Source organism: Lepisosteus platostomus, chromosome 18 (assembly GCF_059453375.1).
Source record: "Lepisosteus platostomus isolate fLepPlt1 chromosome 18, fLepPlt1.hap1, whole genome shotgun sequence".
In the NCBI taxonomy this organism is placed as follows: Eukaryota; Metazoa; Chordata; class Actinopteri; order Semionotiformes; family Lepisosteidae; genus Lepisosteus; species Lepisosteus platostomus.
In genome coordinates, this window is record NC_142628.1 from 17,260,424 (window position 1) to 17,280,129 (window position 19,706).

At 57.4% G+C, this 19,706-nt stretch overlaps 1 protein-coding gene across 1 annotated transcript; it reads left to right on the forward strand.

Moving 5' to 3' along the window:
• Positions 1-1,993: 1,993 nt before the first annotated feature.
• LOC148645826 (cleavage and polyadenylation specificity factor subunit 7-like) lies at positions 1,994-18,919 on the forward strand. The gene is made up of 9 exons (XM_088611310.1): positions 1,994-2,406; positions 7,138-7,350; positions 7,429-7,532; positions 10,603-10,748; positions 12,036-12,417; positions 13,732-13,847; positions 14,966-15,113; positions 16,545-16,772; positions 18,392-18,919. Exons 1-8 carry the CDS (start codon positions 2,338-2,340, stop codon positions 16,765-16,767), a joined length of 1,401 nt encoding a protein of 466 aa, XP_088467436.1. The 5' UTR covers positions 1,994-2,337; the 3' UTR covers positions 16,768-16,772; positions 18,392-18,919.
• The last annotated feature ends 787 nt before the right edge of the window (positions 18,920-19,706 follow it).

Below are 19,706 nucleotides of genomic sequence, written 5' to 3' on the forward strand. Positions count from 1 at the left end.
CAGCCCATGGTCTCACACTACATGACACAGAAATCAAGTTCCTGCTCTATGCAGGTGACCTGGTCCTGCTGTCGCCCACAGAACAGGGGCTGCAGCAGAACCTGGCACTGCTGGAGCAGTACTGTCAGACCTGGGCACTGCCAGCCCATCTGGACCCAGAACAGGGGCTGCAGCAGAGCCTGGCACTGCTGGAGCAGTACTGTCAGACCTGGGCACTGCCAGTCAATCTGGACAAGACCAGAGTTATGGTTTTCCAGAAGAAAGCCAGACCTCAGGGAAACAGGTACAAATTCACACTGAACAACAACACATTGGAGCACACATCCAGCTACACATATCTCGGTCTCACCATCAGCTCTTCTGGGAGTTTTGACCTGGCAGTGAAGGCACTGAGAGAGAAGGCACTCAGGGCTTTCTACACAATAAGAAGGTGGCTCTTCAACATCAACCCACCAACAAGAATCCGGCTCCAAATGTTTGAAAGTGTAATCCAACCCATTGCCCTATACGGCAGTGAAGTGTGGGGTCCCCTCACAGACCAGGAGTACACTCAATGGGACAAACATCCCACAGAAACTCTGCACATGGAGATCTGTAGAAACATCCTCCGTGTGCAGAGAAAAACTCTTAACAATGGGTGCAGGCCCGAATTAGGCCGATACCCACTATTGATAAATATACAGAAACGATTATTAAATTATTGGCACCTAAAAAACAGCAACCAAAATTCCTACCACCACAAAGCCCTGCCGAGCCAAGAGCTGAGCCCAAAACAGAGCCCCCTGAGCCAGCTGGTCCTGAGGCTCACTGACCTGAGCCACACCGACACTAACCAGCATCAGGACAGCACTGCTAAAGCAACACAACTCAGACTCAACCACATCACAGCACAGATCAAATATCTCACACACTGGGACACACACACAAACACAACATAAACTGGAATGCTACAGAACCCTAAACAGACAATACACACTAGCCGAATATTTGACCAAGATAAGAAATAACAAACAGAAACAGACCCTGAAGAAGTACAGGCTCAGTGACCACAGCCTGGCCATAGAAACTGGATGACACAGGCAGACCTGGCTGCCCAGAGAGGACAGGCTGTTCTCCCACTGCCAGCGGGGAGAAATAGAGACAGAGGTGCACTTCCTACTGCACTGTGACAGATACTCTGGGATTAGAGAAACATTCTTTCCTAAATTCAGAAATCTAATCCCAGAATTCCCACACCTGCCAGAATCACAACGGGTCCCAATCCTACTGGGAGAGGGAGGAGGGAACTCAGTTGAACTGGCAGCCCAGTATGTGATCTCCTGTCCCAGCCTGAGGAACAGTGAGCCTGTCTCTCAATAATAATAATACAGTGTGTGATCTCCTGTCCCAGCCTGAGGAACAGTGAGCCTGTCTCTCAATAATAATAATACAGTGTGTGATCTCCTGTCCCAGCCCGAGGAACAGACAGTGAGCCTGTCTCTCAATAATAATAATACAGTGTGTGATCTCCTGTCCCAGCCTGAGGAACAGACAGTGAGCCTGTCTCTTAATAATAATAATAATAATAATAATAATAATAATAATAATAATAATAATAATAATAATAATAATAATAATAATACCGTGTGAATTACATTAAAAATTATATAATGCTCCGTGTGTTTGTATGTAAATGTATTATGATGTGTCTGTATTGTAAATGTTTGTAGATGTTGATTTAATTGTAAATGCTTCGGTAGCACTGAAATTCATTGGTCCTGCCAATAAATCTTCCTGAATTGAATGTAGAGGAGAATGAGTAAATTATTGTAAATATGAAGATGATGAACATGGAAAAAATGTTCGTTAGTATGCAAGCGCTGAGTCCTTGTGCTTGTGCGCGCCTTTCAGACAAGGTGCTGAGCTGAGCTGCGATCCTTCGGACTCTCATCATCTTCGTCAGACGCCTTCAGACGTCGGAACCTCTATGGCGGAGGGTGGCGTTTCTCTCCGGAGCGTCCAAAACGCTGCCACCAGCTGGAGGTGCTTCCGGGTCTGCCTGTGTATGCGGGAGAGGAGTGAGGAAGGAGGGAGAGGTTGAAATATAGGGAGAACCTAGCGGCGGCGGCATCTGTCTTAGAAAAAGCGAGGAATAGTGCAGAGCCGACTGTAGAAGAAACAGTATCGTGACACATTCTAGTGTTTTTGTGGGTGCAGAAGGGTGACCCACGCAGCCGGTCGGCCATAGTGGTAACACACGCGGCGCCAGCAGCTGACCAGCCGGCGGCGAGTGCGGACAGGAGCTCACAGGCGGCGAGCCTGCGGGGGCAGCGCCGCGCCGAGATATCAAGGCCGAGGATGGCGACCGAGGGAGCGGAGCTGATCGACATCTACTCCGAGGATGAGTTCAACCAGAACAGCGCAGAGGTGAGGGGCGAGAGCCGTAGGGAGACGCGGAACGTGGAAACTGCAGGGAACTAAACCAGACTCCCAGTGCACAGCGCTGTGATCCAGTCCGGGATCTGACACTCCAGTGCACAGCGCTGTGATCCAGTCCGGGATCTGACACTCCAGTGCACAGCAGTGTAATCCAGTCCGGGCTGTGATACTCCCAGTGCACAGCGTTGTGATCCAGTCCGGGCTGTGATACTCCCAGTGCACAACGTTGTGATCCAATCCGGGCTGTGAGATTCTCGGCGCACAGCGCTGTGATACAGTTTGGGATCTGACACTCCAGTGCACAGCAGTGTGATCCAGTCCGGGATCTGACACTCCAGTGCACAGCAGTGTGATCCAGTCCAGGATCTGACACTCTAGTGCACAATGCTGTGATCTAGTCCGGGATCTGACACTCTAGTGCACAGCGCTGTGATCCAGACTGGGATCTGACACTCTAGTGCACAGCGCTGTGATCCAGTCTGGGATCTGACACTCCAGTGCTCAGCGCTGTGCTCCAGTCCGGGATCTTACACTCCAGTGCACAGCAGTGTGATCCAGTCCGGGATCTGACATTCCAGTGCACATTGCTGTGATCCAGTCTGGGATCTGACACTCCAGTGCACAGCAGTGTGATCCAGTCCGGGATCTGACACTCTAGTGCACAGTGCTGTGATCCAGTCTGGGATCTGACACTCCAGTGCACAGTGCTGTGATCCAGTCCGGGATGTGACACTGTAGTACACAGCTCTGTGATCCAGTCCGGGATGTGACACTCTAGTGCACAGTGCTGTGATCCAGTCCAGGATGTGACACTGTAGTACACAGCTCTGTGATCCAGTCCGGGATGTGACACTCTAGTGCACAATGCTGTGATCTAGTCTAGGATCTGACACTCTAGTGCACAACGCTGTGATCTAGTCCAGGATCTGACACTCTTGTGCACAGCGCTGTGCTCCAGTCTGGGATCTGACACTCCAGTGCACAGCATTGTGATCCAGTCCAGGCTGTGAGACTCCAGTGCACAGTGGTGTGATCCAGTCCGGGCTGTGAGACTCCCAGCGCACAGTAGTGTGATCCAGTCCGGGCTGTGAGATACCAGTGCACAGTGGTGTGATCCAGTCCGGGCTGTCGGACACCAGTGCACACTGGTGTGATCCAGTCTGGGATCTGACACTCCAGTACACAGCACTGTGATCCAGTCTGGGCTGTCGGACTCCGGTGCGCAGCACTGTTATCCAGTCTGGGATCTGACACTCCAGTGCACAGTGGTGTGATCCAGTCTGGGCTGTGAGACTCCAGTGTACAGTGCTGTGATCCAGTCCGGGCTGTGAGACTCCCGGTGCACAGCAGTGTGATCCAGTCCGGGCTGTCGGACTCCAGTGCACAGTGGTGTGATCCAGTCCGGGCTGTGAGACTTCAGTGCACAGTTCTGTGACCCAGTCTGGGCTGTGAGACTCCAGTGCACAGCTCTGTGACCCAGTCTGGGTTGTGAGACTCCAGTGCACAGCGCTTTGATCCAGTCTGGGATCTGACGCTCCAGTGCACAGCAGTGTGATCCAGTCCCAGATCTGACGCTCCAGTGCACAGCAGTGTGATCCAGTCCGGGATCTGACGCTCCAGTGCACAGCAGTGTGATCCAGTCTGGAATCTGACACTACAGTGCACAGTGCTGTGATCCAGTCTGGGATCTGAAACTCCAGTGCACAGCAGTGTGATCCAGTCCGGGATCTGACACTCCAGTGCACAGCGCTGTGATCCAGTCTGGGATCTGACACTCCAGTGCTCAGCGCTGTGCTCCAGTCCGGGATCTGACAATCTAGTAAACAGCGGTGTGATCCAGTCCGGGCTGTGATACTCCCGGTGCACACCAGTGTGATCCAGTCCAGGCTGTGAGACTGCAGTGCACACTGGTGTGATCCAGTCCAGGCTGTGAGACTCCAGTGCACACTGGTGTGATCCAGTCCGGGCTGTTGGACACCAGTGCAAACTGGTGTGGTCCAGTCTGGGATCTGACACTCCAGTGCACAGCATTGTGATCCAGTCCAGGCTGTGAGACTCCAGTGCACAGTGGTGTGATCCAGTCTGGGCTGTGAGACTCCAGTGTACAGAGGTGTGATCCAGTCTGGGCTGTGAGACTCCCAGCGCACAGCAGTGTGATCCAGTCTGGGCTGTGAGACTCCCAGCGCACAGCAGTGTGATCCAGTCTGGGCTGTGAGATTCCTGGCGCACAGCAGTGTGATCCAGTCTGGGCTGTCGGACTCCCGTGCACAGTGCTGTGATCCAGTCTGGGATCTGAGACTCCAGTGCACAGCAGTGTGCTCCAGTCTGGGATCTGACGCTCCAGTGCACAGCAGTGTGATCCAATCTGGAATCTGACACTCCAGTGCACAGCAGTGTAATGCAGTCCGGGATGTGACACTGTAGTACACAGCTCTGTGATCCAGTCCGGGATCTGACACTGCAGTGCACAGCAGTGTGATCCAGTCTGGGATCTGACACTCCAGTGCACAGCAGTGTGATCCAGTCTGGGATCTGACACTCCAGTGCACAGCAGTGTGATCCAATCTGGAATCTGACGCTCCAGTGCACAGCAGTGTGATCCAGTTTGGGATCTGACACTCCAGTGCACAGCAGTGTGATCCAGTCTGGGCTGTGAGACTCAGTGCACAGCTCTGTGATCCAGTCCAGGTTGTGAGACTCCCGGCGCACAGCAGTGTGATCCAGTTTGGGATCTGACACTCCGGTGCACAGCAATGTGATCCAGTCCGGGCTGTTGGACTCCTGTGCACAGCGCTGTGATCCAGTCTGGGATCTGACACTCCTGTGCTCAGCAGTGTGGTCCAGTCTGGGATCTGACACTCCAGTGCACAGCTCTGTGATCCAGTCTGGGCTGTGAGACTCCAGTGCACAGCAGTGGGATCCAGTCCTTATAGTTCAAACACAGCCCGAAATCTTAACCTCCTGGAGGTGGCTGATTTATCTCCATCTGATCCACCTGGAGTTGATCAGACTGCTATGCAATGGGTGTCTGACTGGACTGTGAGCTGGATTAGTTATTAACTGGGATTATAATCAGACTCCACTGACACTGACAGAGCAGTCTGACACTCTCCAGGCTGGACTGACTGGACTGTGAGCTGGATTAGTTATTAACTGGGATTATAATCAGACTCCACTGACACTGACAGAGCAGTCTGACACTCTCCAGGCTGGACTGACTGGAGTGTGAACTGGATTAGTTATTAACTGGGATTATAATCAGACTCCACTGACACTGACAGAGCAGTCTGAGACTCTCCAGGCTGGACTGGACTGACTGGACTGTGAGCTGGATTAGTTATAAACTGGGATTATAATCAGACTCACACTGACACTGACAGAGCAGTCTGAGACTCTCCAGGCTGGACTGGACTGACTGTACTGTGAGCTGGATTAGTTATAAACTGGGATTATAATCAGACTCGCACTGACACTGACAGAGCAGTCTGAGACTCTCCAGGCTGGACTAACTGGACTGTGAGCTGGATTAGTTATTAACTGGGATTATAATCAGACTCCACTGACACTGACAGAGCTAGGCTGGTCTGACTGGACTGTGAGCTGGATTAGTTATTAACTGGGGTTATAATCAGACTCACACTGACACTGACAGAGCAGTCTGAGACTCTCCAGGCTGGAGTGACTGGACTGTGAGCTGGATTAGTTATAAACTGGGATTATAATCAGACTCATACTGACACTGACAGAGCAGTCTGAGACTCTCCAGACTGGACTGGACTGACTGGACTGTGAGCTGGATTAGTTATTAACTGGGATTATAATCAGACTCCACTGACACTGACAGAGCAGTCTGACACTCTCCAGGCTGGACTGACTGGACTGTGAGCTGGATTAGTTATTAACTGGGATTATAATCAGACTCCACTGACACTGACAGAGCAGTCTGACACTCTCCAGGCTGGACTGACTGGAGTGTGAACTGGATTAGTTATTAACTGGGATTATAATCAGACTCCACTGACACTGACAGAGCAGTCTGAGACTCTCCAGGCTGGACTGGACTGACTGGACTGTGAGCTGGATTAGTTATAAACTGGGATTATAATCAGACTCACACTGACACTGACAGAGCAGTCTGAGACTCTCCAGGCTGGACTGGACTGACTGTACTGTGAGCTGGATTAGTTATAAACTGGGATTATAATCAGACTCACACTGACACTGACAGAGCAGTCTGACACTCTCCAGGCTGGACTAACTGGACTGTGAGCTGGATTAGTTATTAACTGGGATTATAATCAGACTCCACTGACACTGACAGAGCTAGGCTGGTCTGACTGGACTGTGAGCTGGATTAGTTATTAACTGGGGTTATAATCAGACTCACACTGACACTGACAGAGCAGTCTGAGACTCTCCAGGCTGGAGTGACTGGACTGTGAGCTGGATTAGTTATAAACTGGGATTATAATCAGACTCATACTGACACTGACAGAGCAGTCTGAGACTCTCCAGACTGGACTGGACTGACTGGACTGTGAGCTGGATTAGTTATTAACTGGGATTATAATCAGACTCCACTGACACTGACAGAGCAGTCTGAGACACTGCTTGGTTGTAATTATAATCTAACTCGCAGTCTGGGACTCTAAATTGCTCCTTCTTTCTCCTCCATCTTTCTCTGCCTTCATCCCCCTCGTCCTTGTCTGTGTCTCCCAGGAGGTGGAGTTTACAGGGAGGGAGGAGCCATCTGATCTCTATGACGACGTGCTGACTGGCACAGTGGCCCGTGATAGGCCACTGGGAGAGGGGGAGGCCCCTCCCCCTGGTAAGGGCCCGCCCCCGAAGGCGGAGAACAAGCCGGCGATCCTGTACACGTACAGCGGGGGGCGGAGCAAGAGGCTGGCCGTGTACGTGGGCAACTTCTCCTGGGTAAGAGCCGCGCCCTGCTGCCCCTGCTGCCCCAGCCTGCGCTGTAACCCGCACCAACACTGCCTCTCTGTCACTCAGTGGACCACTGACCGGGACCTGATGGACGCTGCCCTGGCGATCGGAGTGAAGGACATCCAGGAGATCAAGTTCGCCGAGAACCGGGCCAACGGCCAGTCCAAAGGGTGAGTCTGCCTTCCGCCCTGCCTGCGTCCCCTAACACATGTCCTCTCGCCCCCCTCGCTCACCCCTCTGCCCCCTCACTCTGCCCCTCCTCACCCCTCTGCCCCTCCCTCACCCCTCTGCCCCCTCACTCTGCCCCTCCCTCACCGCTCTGCCCCCTCACTCTGCCCCCTCCCTCACCCCTCTGCCCCCTCACTCTGCCCCCTCCCTCACCCCTCTGCCCCCTCACTCTGCCCCCTCGCTCACCCCTCTGCCCCCTCACTCTGCCCCTCCCTCACCCCTCTGCCCCCCCTCACTCTGCCCCCTCCCTCACCCCTCTGCCCCCTCACTCTGCCCCCTCACTCTGCCTCCTCGCTCACCCCTCGCCCCCCTCCCTCACCCCTCTGCCCCCCCTCACTCTGCCCCCTCGCTCACCCCTCTGCCCCCTCACTCTGCCTCCTCGCTCACCCCTCTGCCCCCTCACTCTGCCCCCCCTCACCCCTCTGCCCCCTCACTCTGCCCCTCCCTCACCCCTCTGCCCCCCCTCACTCTGCCCCCTCCCTCACCCCTCGCCCCCCTCCCTCACCCCTCTGCCCCCTCACTCTGCCCCCTCCCTCACCCCTCTGCCCCCTCACTCTGCCCCTCCCTCACCGCTCTGCCCCCCCTCACTCTGCCCCCTCCCTCACCCCTCTGCCCCCTCACTCTGCCCCCTCCCTCACTCTGCCCCCTCACTCTGCCCCCTCCCTCACCCCTCTGCCCCCCCTCACTCTGCCCCCTCGCTCACCCCTCTGCCCCCTCACTCTGCCCCTCCCTCACCCCTCTGCCCCCTCACTCTGCCCCCTCGCTCACCCCTCTGCCCCCTCACTCTGCCTCCTCGCTCACCCCTCTGCCCCCCCTCACTCTGCCCCCTCCCTCACCCCTCGCCCCCCTCCCTCACCCCTCTGCCCCCTCACTCTGCCCCCTCCCTCACCCCTCTGCCCCCTCACTCTGCCCCCCCTCACTCTGCCCCCCCTCACTCTGCCCCCCCTCACTCTGCCTCCTCGCTCACCCCTCTGCCCCCTCACTCTGCCCCCTCCCTCACCCCTCTGCCCCCTCACTCTGCCCCCTCCCTCACTCTGCCCCCTCACTCTGCCCCCTCCCTCACCCCTCTGCCCCCCCTCACTCTGCCCCTCCCTCACCCCTCTGCCCCCCCTCACTCTGCCCCCTCCCTCACCCCTCGCCCCCCTCCCTCACCCCTCTGCCCCCTCACTCTGCCCCCTCCCTCACCCCTCTGCCCCCCCTCACTCTGCCTCCTCGCTCACCCCTCTGCCCCCTCACTCTGCCCCCTCCCTCACTCTGCCCCCTCACTCTGCCCCCTCCCTCACCCCTCTGCCCCCCCTCACTCTGCCCCCTCGCTCACCCCTCTGCCCCCTCACTCTGCCCCTCCCTCACCCCTCTGCCCCCTCACTCTGCCCCCTCGCTCACCCCTCTGCCCCCTCACTCTGCCCCTCCCTCACCGCTCTGCCCCCCCTCACTCTGCCCCTCCCTCACCCCTCTGCCCCCCCTCACTCTGCCCCCTCACTCTGCCCCCTCCCTCACTCTGCCCCCTCACTCTGCCCCCTCCCTCACTCTGCCCCCTCACTCTGCCCCCTCCCTCACCCCTCTGCCCCCCCTCACTCTGCCCCTCCCTCACCCCTCTGCCCCCCCTCACTCTGCCCCCCCTCACTCTGCCCCTCCCTCACCCCTCTGCCCCCCCTCACTCTGCCCCTCCCTCACCCCTCGCCCCCCTCCCTCACCCCTCTGCCCCCCCTCACTCTGCCCCCTCGCTCACCCCTCTGCCCCCTCACTCTGCCCCTCCCTCACCCCTCTGCCCCCTCACTCTGCCCCCTCCCTCACTCTGCCCCCTCGCTCACCCCTCTGCCCCCTCGCTCACCCCTCTGCCCCCTCACTCTGCCCTCTGCCCCCTCGCTCACCCCTCTGCCCCCCCTCACTCTGCCCCTCCCTCACCCCTCTGCCCCCCCTCACTCTGCCCCCTCCCTCACCCCTCTGCCCCCTCACTCTGCCCCCTCGCTCACCCCTCTGCCCCCTCACTCTGCCCCCTCCCTCACCCCTCTGCCCCCCCCCACTCTGCCCCTCCCTCACCCCTCTGCCCCCTCACTCTGCCCCCTCGCTCACCCCTCTGCCCCCTCACTCTGCCCCTCCCTCACCACTCTGCCCCCTCACTCTGCCCCCTCCCTCACTCTGCCCCCCACCTCACTCTGCCCCCCCTCACCCCTCTGCCCCCCCTCACTCTGCCCCCTCCCTCACTCTGCCCCCTCGCTCACCCCTCTGCCCCCTCACTCTGCCCTCTGCCCCCTCCCTCACCCCTCTGCCCCCCCTCACTCTGCCCCCTCCCTCACCCCTCTGCCCCCCCCCACTCTGCCCCTCCCTCACTCTGCCCCCTCGCTCACCCCTCTGCCCCCTCACTCTGCCCCCTCCCTCACCCCTCTGCCCCCTCACTCTGCCTCCTCGCTCACCCCTCTGCCCCCTCACTCTGCCCCCTCCCCCCCCCCTCTGCCCCCCCTCACTCTGCCCCCTCCCTCACCCCTCTGCCCCCTCACTCTGCCCCCTCCCCCCCCCCTCTGCCCCCCCTCACTCTGCCCCCTCCCTCACCCCTCTGCCCCCCCCTCACTCTGCCCCCCCTCACCCCTCTGCCCCCCCTCACTCTGCCCCCTCCCTCACCCCTCTGCCCCCCCTCACTCTGCCCCCTCGCTCACCCCTCTGCCCTCCCCTCCCTCACCCCTCTGCCCCCCCTCACTCTGCCCCCCCTCACTCTGCCCCCCCTCACTCTGCCCCCCCTCACCCCTCTGCCCCCCCTCACTCTGCCCCCTCACTCTGCCCCCTCCCTCACCCCTCTGCCCCCCCTCACTCTGCCCCTCCCTCACCCCTCTGCCCCCCCTCACTCTGCCCCCCCTCACTCTGCCCCCCCTCACTCTGCCCCTCCCTCACCCCTCTGCCCCCCCTCACTCTGCCCCCTCGCTCACCCCTCTGCCCTCCCCTCCCTCACCCCTCTGCCCCCCCTCACTCTGCCCCCCCTCACTCTGCCCCCCCTCACTCTGCCCCCTGTCCCTGCAGCTATGCGGAGATGGTGGTGTCGTCGGAGAGCTCGCTCCAGAGGCTGCTGGAGTCCCTGCCTCAGTGCGAGGTGAACGGCGAGCGAGTGGACTGCCGCTTCGCCACGAGGCAGAACTTCTCTCTGTTCGAGACGCAGGCCAAGAGACGTGAGTGACCGCCTGGCCCGCTGGCCCGCTGACCGTGGTCTGACTGACCCGCTTGCTGGACCTTGCTGGACTGACCTGCTACTCCCGGGCTGTGGTCTGACTGACCTGCTGCCCCCGGGCTGTGGTCTGGCTGACCTGCTGGACTGAACTGCTGCCCCTGGGTTGTGGTCTGGCTGACCTGCTGGACTGACCTGCTGCCCCGGGCTGTGGTCTGGCTGACCTGCTGGACTGACCTGCTGCCCCGGGCTGTGGTCTGGCTGACCTGCTGCCCCGGGCTGTGGTCTGGCTTACCTGCTGCCCCCGGGCTGTGGTCTGACTGAACTGCTGCCCCTGGGTTGTGGTCTGGCTGACCTGCTGGACTGACCTGCTGCCCCGGGCTGTGGTCTGGCTGACCTGCTGGACTGACCTGCTGCCCCCGGGCTGTGGTCTGACTGACCTGCTGCCCCCGGGCTGTGGTCTGGCTGACCTGCTGGACTGACCTGCTGCCCCAGGCTGTGGTCTGGCTGACCTGCTGGACTGACCTGCTGCCCTGGGCTGTGGTCTGGCTGACCTGCTGGACTGACCTGCTGCCCCGGGCTGTGGTCTGGCTGACCTGCTGGACTGACCTGCTGCCCCAGGCTGTGGTCTGACTGACCTGCTGGACTGACCTGCTGCCCCTGGGTTGTGGTCTGGCTGACCTGCTGGACTGACCTGCTGCCCCGGGCTGTGGTCTGGCTGACCTGCTGGACTGACCTGCTGCCCCGGGCTGTGGTCTGGCTGACCTGCTGCCCCCGGGCTGTGGTCTGGCTGACCTGCTGCCCCCGGGCTGTGGTCTGGCTGACCTGCTGCCCCGGGCTGTGGTCTGGCTGACCTGCTGGACTGACCTGCTGCCCCGGGCTGTGGTCTGGCTGACCTGCTGGACTGACCTGCTGCCCCAGGCTGTGGTCTGACTGAACTGCTGCCCCTGGGTTGTGGTCTGGCTGACCTGCTGGACTGACCTGCTGCCCCGGGCTGTGGTCTGGCTGACCTGCTGGACTGACCTGCTGTCCCGGGCTGTGGTCTGACAGACGTGCTGCCCCGGGCTGTGGTCTGACTGACCTGCTGGACTGACCTGCTGCCCCTGGGTTGTGGTCTGGCTGACCTGCTGGACTGACCTGCTGCCCCGGGCTGTGGTCTGGCTGACCTGCTGGACTGACCTGCTGCCCCGGGCTGTGGTCTGGCTGACCTGCTGCCCTGGGCTGTGGTCTGGCTGACCTGCTGCCCCGGGCTGTGGTCTGGCTGACCTGCTCTCTGCTCTCTGTGTCTCAGGCGTCCCTCAGCGCTCTCAGCCTCGGGATTCTCTGGATTTTGGAGACTCCCGCCCCCCTGGCTCGTCCCCTGACCATCACCCCCACCCACCCCCCCATCCCCACCCCCACCCCCCCTCAGACAAGCCCTCCTCTCTCCCCCCGCCGTTCTACAGCCGCCCCCCTCCCTTTGCGGGAGACCTGCCCCGCCCCTTCCACCCCCCACCCGGCCTGCCCCCCCCTCCCCCGCCCATGCCACCCCTCCCTCACCTGTACCACCCTCCCCCTCCTCACCTGCCCAGCCAGGCTGCGCCCACCATGCACCTCAACCCTGCCTTCTTCCCGCCCACACCTGACGGCTACAGCCAACCAGCGCACAGCAACACAGCCTATACCAGACACAGGTGAGTGTGACACACACGCGCACACACACACAGGTGAGTGTGACACACACGCGCACACACACACAGGTGAGTGTGACACACACGCGCACACACACACAGGTGAGTGTGACACACACACGCACACACACAGGTGAGTGTGACACACACGCGCACACACACAGGTGAGTGTGACACACACGCGCACACACACAGGTGAGTGTGACACACACGTGCACACACACACACAGGTGAGTGTGACACACACGTGCACACACACACAGGTGAGTGTGACACACACGTGCACACACACACAGGTGAGTGTGAAACAAGCACACACACAGGTGAGTGTGACACACACGCGCACACACACACAGGTGAGTGTGACACACACACGCACACACACAGGTGAGTGTGACACACACACGCACACACACAGGTGAGTGTGACACACACGCACACACACACAGGTGAGTGTGAAACAAGCACACACACACACAGGTGAGTGTGACACACACGTGCACACACACACAGGTGAGTGTGACACACACGTGCACACACACACAGGTGAGTGTGAAACAAGCACACACACACACAGGTGAGTGTGACACACACGCGCACACACACACAGGTGAGTGTGAAACAAGCACACACACAGGTGTGAAACAAGCACACACACAGGTGAGTGTGAAACAAGCACACACACAGGTGAGTGTGAAACAAGCACACACACAGGTGAGTGTGAAACAAGCACACACACAGGTGAGTGTGAAACAAGCACACACAGGTGAGTGTGACACACGCACACACACAGAGGTGAGTGTGACACACGCACACACACAGAGGTGAGTGTGACACACGCACACACACAGAGGTGAGTGTGACACACGCACACACACAGAGGTGAGTGTGACACACGCACACACACACACACAGGTGAGTGTGAAACAAGCACACACACAGGTGAGTGTGACACACACACGCACACACAGGTGAGTGTGAAACAAGCACACACACAGGTGTGACACACACACAGGTGAGTGTGAAACAAGCACACACACAGGTGTGACACACACACAGGTGAGTGTGAAACAAGCACACACACAGGTGTGACACACACGCACACACACACACACAGGTGAGTGTGAAACAAGCACACAGGTGTGACACACACGCACACACACACGCACACAGGTGAGCGTGAGAGACACAGATTAGGGGGAGGGGGTGGGTCTGGGTTGGGGGGTGAGAGGGGGTGGTCTTTGGGTCGCTTGTGCTCTTGTGTGGCTCGGTCATCCTGCACGAGGTCATGTCCACTGTGTCCTGCTGTCTCTGCAGGGAGGGGGACGCCCCCACAGCCCCCCTGACAGACACGGAGGTCGAGGAGCTCTTGAACAGGAACCGAGCGATCGCCAGCAGCGCCATGGCCAAGGCTGTGTCCGGCGCCAGCTCCGGTGAGAGGACTGGACACTGGACTGGACTGGACCCCACACTGGACTGAGACTGGACACTGGACCCCACACCGGACTGAGACTGGACCCCACACCGGACTGAGACTGGACCCCACACCGGACTGAGACTGGACCCCACACCGGACTGAGACTGGACACCGCACAGGAATTAGACTGGACACTGGACTGACACTGGACCCCACACTGGACTGAGACTGGACCCCACACTGGACTGAGACTGGATACTGGACACTGGACCCCACACAGGACTGAGACTGGACACCGCACAGGACTGAGACTGGACACTGGACACCGCACAGGACTGAGACTGGACACTGGAAACTGTACAGGACTGAGACTGGACACTGGACTGAGACTGGACACCGCACTGGACTGAGACTGGACACTGGACACCACATTGGACTGAGACTTGACACTGGACACTGCACAGGACTGAGACTGGGCACTTCACAGGACTGAGACTGGAAACCACATTGGACTGAGACTGGACACTGGACACCGCATAGTACTGAGACTGGACACCACACAGGACTGAGACTGGACACTGGAAACTGCACAGGACTGAGACTGGACACTGTACGCTGTACACTCCATTGGACTGAGACTGGACACTGGACATTCCACTGGACTGAGACTGGACACTGCACAGGACTAAGACTGGACACTGGACCCCACACAGGACTGAGACTGGACACTGGACACCGCACAGGACTAAGACTGGACACTGAACACCACACAGGACTGAGACTGGACACTGGAAACTGTACAGGACTGAGACTGGACACTGGACTGAGACTGGACACTGTACGCTGTACACTGCATTGGACTGAGACTGGACACAACGCACAGGACTGAGACTGGACACTGGACACCGCACAGGACTAAGACTGGACACTGAACACCACACAGGACTGAGACTGGACACTGGAAACTGTACAGGACTGAGACTGGACACTGGACTGAGACTGGACACTACGCTGTACACTGCATTGGACTGAGACTGGACACAACGCACAGGACTGAGACTGGACACTGGACACTGCACCTAAGACTGGGCACTATACCAGGCTCTGGACACTAACCACCCTGCCCTGTCCCAGGTGACTTCCCCGTTGCCATAGAGACGCTGCTGACGGCGATCGCGGTAATCAAGCAGTCGCGCGTGTGCAGCGATGAGCGCTGTCGGGCGCTGGTGACCTCGCTGAAGGACTGTCTGTACTCCATCGAGACCCGGTCCTACGGCTCACGGTGAGACAGCGTCACTCCAGAGAGAGAGAGTGAGACACTGTGGCTCAGGAGTACAGGAGTGAGAGGGTGAGACAGTGTGACTCAAGAGCACAGGACTGAGAGGGTGAGACAGTGTGACTCAGGAGCACCGTAGTGAGAGGGTGAGACAGTGTGACTCAAGAGCACAGGAGTGAGAGGGTGAGAAAGTGTGACTCAGGAGTACAGGAGTGAGACAGTGTGACTCAGGAGCACAGGAGTGAGAGGGTGAGACAGTGTGACTCAGGAGTACAGGAGTGAGACAGTGTGACTCAGGAGCACAGGACTGAGAGGGTGAGACAGTGTGACTCAAGAGCACAGGAGTGAGAGGGTGAGACAGTGTGACTCAGGAGTACAGGAGTGAGGTAGTGTGACTCAGGAGTACAGGAGTGAGAGGGTGAGACAGTGTGACTCAGGAGTACAGGAGTGAGACAGTGTGACTCAGGAGTACAGGAGTGAGAGGGTGAGACAGTGTGACTCAGGAGCACAGGAGTGAGAGGGTGAGACAGTGTGACTCAGGAGCACAGGAGTGAGACAGTGTGACTCAGGAGCACAGGACTGAGAGGGTGAGACAGTGTGACTCAGGAGCATAGGACTGAGAGGGTGAAACAGTGTGACTCAGGAGCACAGGACTGAGAGGGTGAAACAGTGTGACTCAGGAGTACAGGAGTCAGACAGTGTGACTCAGGAGCACAGGACTGAGAGGGTGAAACAGTGTGACTCAGGAGCACAGGAGTGAGAGGGTGAGACAGTGTGACTCAGGAGTACAGGAGTGAGACAGTGTGACTCAGGAGTACAGGAGTGAGACAGTGTGACTCGAGTACAGGAGTGAGACAGTGTGACTCAGGAGCACAGGAGTGAGAGGGTGAGACAGTGTGACTCAGGAGCACAGGAGTGAGAGGGTGAGACAGTGTGACTCAGGAGCACAGGAGTGAGAGGGTGAGACAGTGTGACTCAGGAGCACAGGAGTGAGAGGGTGAAACAGTGTGACTCAGGAGTACAGGAGTCAGACAGTGTGACTCAGGAGCACAGGACTGAGAGGGTGAAACAGTGTGACTCAGGAGCACAGGAGTGAGAGGGTGAGACAGTGTGACTCAGGAGTACAGGAGTGAGACAGTGTGACTCAGGAGTACAGGAGTGAGACAGTGTGACTCGAGTACAGGAGTGAGACAGTGTGACTCAGGAGCACAGGAGTGAGAGGGTGAGACAGTGTGACTCAGGAGCACAGGAGTGAGAGGGTGAGACAGTGTGACTCAGGAGCACAGGAGTGAGAGGGTGAGACAGTGTGACTCAGGAGCACAGGAGTGAGAGGGTGAGACAGTGTGACTCAGGAGCACAGGAGTGAGAGGGTGAGAGGGTTGACCAGGGTGTGTTGACCCCGCAGTCATGGGTCCACCTGTCTCCTCCCCCCCTCAGGAAACGACACCGCTCTCGGGACCGGGATCGCGAGAGGGACCGGGACCGGGATCGCGAGAGGGACCGGGACCGGGATCGCGAGAGGGATCGGGACCGGGACCGGGAGCGCGAGAGGGAGGGGTCCCACAGCCAGCCCTGGGACGGGGGCTCACGGCGCCACCGGGAGCGATCTCTCAGTGGCGAGAGGGAGAGACACCGCGAGCACAGGGACAGACATCGCTAGGACCGGTGAGCCTGCCTACCTATCAGTTCAGCTCAGCTCAAGGTGCTTCATTAGCATGACCGATGGGTACAATCAGTGTTGCCAAAGCAAATAAAAATAATAAAATTAACATGAAACAAAACATAAAAGTAAAATAAAATCTACAGACATATTACAGACATTTACAACAAAGACATATCATAAAATATTTATATATACTGTAGACAGATGGAGCATTATTGGAAGACAGACTCACTGTTCCTCAGGCTGTGACAGGAGATCACATACTGGGCTGCCAGTTCAATTGAGTTCCCTCCTCCCTCTCCCAGTAGGATTGGGACCCGTTGTGATTCTGGCAGGTGTGGGAACTCTGGGATTAGATTTCTGAGTTTAAGGAAGACTGTTTCTCTAATCCCAGAGTATCTGTCATAGTGCAGTAGGAAGTGCACCTCTGTCTCTATTTCTCCCCGCTGGCAGTGGGAGCACAGCCTGTCCTCTCTGGGCAGCCAGGTCTGCCTGTGTCGCCCAGTTTCTATGGCCAGGCTGTGGTCACTGAGCCTGTACTTGTCAGGGTCTGTTTCTTTTTGCTGTTTCTTATCTTGGTCAAATATTCGGCTAGTGTGTATTGTCTGTTTAGGGTTCTGTAGCATTCCAGTTTATGTTGTGTTTATGTGTGTGTCCCAGTGTGTGAGATATTGCTGTTTGATCTGTGCTGTGATGTGGTTGAGTCTGAGTTGTGGTGCTCTAGCAGTGCTGTCCTGATGCTGGTTAGTGTTGGTGTGGCTCAGGTCAGTGAGCCTCAGGACCAGCTGGCTCAGGGGGCTCTGTTTTGGGCTCAGCTCTGGGCTCAGCAGGGCTTTGTGGTGGTAGGAATTTTGGTCACTGTTCTTTAGGTGTACCAAAAACTTAAATACTCTCTTCTGTATGATTATCAAAAGTGGGTACTGGCGTAATTCAGCCCTGCACCTGTTGTGCATGGAGATCTGTAGAAACACCCTCCATGTGCATAATCATACAATCATACAGTTTCTGTGGGGTGTTTGTCCCATTGAGTGTAATCCTGGTCTGTGAGGGGACCCCACACTTCACTGCCGTACAGGGCAATGGGTTGGATTACACTTTCAAATATTTGGAGCCAGATTCTTGTTGGTGGGTTGATGTTGAAGAGCCTCCTTCTTATTGTGTAGAAAGCCCTGAGTGCCTTCTCTCTCAGTGCCTTCACTGCCAGGTCAAAACTCCCAGAAGAGCTGATGGTGAGACCGAGATATGTGTAGCTGGATGTGTGCTCCAATGTGTTGTTGTTGAGTGTGAATTTGTACCTGTTTCCCTGAGGTCTGGCTTTCTTCTGGAAAACCATAACTCTGGTCTTGTCCAGATTGACTGGCAGTGCCCAGGTCTGACAGTACTGCTCCAGCAGTGCCAGGTTCTGCTGCAGCCCCTGTTCTGTGGGCGACAGCAGGGCCAGGTCATCTGCGTAGAGCAGGAACTTGATTTCTGTGTCAAGTAGTGTGAGACCAGGAGCTGCAGACTGCTCCAACATTCCTGCTAATTCATTGATATAGATATTGAACAGTGTTGGGCTCAGGCTGCAGCCCTGTCTCACCCCACGGTGGTGTCTAACCCCTCTGCCCCCTCCTCTCTCCAGGACATTCCAGCCCCCGCCGCGCGAGGAGACGGAGGAGAGACTGTGGGGGTGCACCTTGCTCTGGGTCACAGGGCCTCCTTCCAGAAAGCTGCTGCTCAGCCCTGGGAATTCTGGGAGTCCACCTCCCACTCTCTGTTTGCCCCAGATCCCTCTCACGCCCTCTGCCTCTCTCGCTGCCCCTCGCTGTTCACAAACAGAGCCACGCTATCTGCCCCTGCGCTGTCCGAGCGGGCCCCGTCTCTCCCCCTGCCCCCCTCTGCCCGGCGCGGGGCACCCGCGGGCAGTCCGCGGCTGCCGTGTGCGCTCGCGCGTTTTTTATTTTCATTTTAATTTGTGGGTGGGGACAGGCCGGGCCGCCTGGGCCCCTCCCCTCCACCCCTTCGTTTTTGAGAGGTTTCTCTGTGTTTGTGTCCTTTTTTTGTTTTTTTGTAACAAAATAAAAAAAATAAAGAAAAAGTAGAGAAATAAAGAGATTTCCTCTGAAGGAGAAGCATTCACTGTTGGAGACAATAAAAGACGTCAGATGTTTTTAGAGTTGTGGTCCTTGTGTCTCAGTGGCCGAGAGCTGGGGGCTGTGCTCAGGGTGACTGCAGTGTGCAGCAGTGATCCACTGATTAACACAACCACCTGCGGCTCAGTGACTGAATTAACCTCCTGCTGCACGGGTGAGCTGATCCACTTGCTAAAATAATCACACCTACACAGGTGAGCTGATCCAGTGACTGAATTAACCTCCTGCTGCACGGGTGAGCTGATCCACTTGCTAAAATAATCACACCTACACAGGTGAGCTGATCCAGTGACTGAATTAACCTCCTGCTGCACGGGTGAGCTGATCCACTTACTAAAATAATCACACCTACACAGGTGAGCTGATCCAGTGACTGAATTAACCTCCTGCTGCTCGGGTGAGCTGATCCACTTGCTAAAATAATCACACCTACACAGGTGAGCTGATCCAGTGACTGAATTAACCTCCTGCTGCACGGGTGAGCTGATCCACTTGCTAAAATAATCACACCTACACAGCTGAGCTGATCCAGTGACTGAATTAACCTCCTGCTGCACGGGTGAGCTGATCCACTTGCTAAAATAATCACACCTACACAGGTGAGCTGATCCAGTGACTGAATTAACCTCCTGCTGCTCAGGTGAGCTGATCCACTTACTAAAATAATCACACCTACACAGGTGAGCTGATCCAGTGACTGAATTAACCTCCTGCTGCTCAGGTGAGCTGATCCACTTACTAAAATAATCACACCTACACAGGTGAGCTGATCCAGTGACTGAATTAACCTCCTGCTGCTCGGGT

Coding starts and splice junctions, on each gene's coding strand:
- LOC148645826 (XM_088611310.1), top strand. CDS start 2,338: ATGGCGACCGAGGGAGCGGAGCTGATCGACATCTACTCCGAGGATGAG. Junction 12,418..13,731: donor ACAGCCTATACCAGACACAG/GTGAGTGTGACA, acceptor CTGTCTCTGCAG/GGAGGGGGACGCCCCCACAG. Junction 13,848..14,965: donor TGTGTCCGGCGCCAGCTCCG/GTGAGAGGACTG, acceptor GCCCTGTCCCAG/GTGACTTCCCCGTTGCCATA.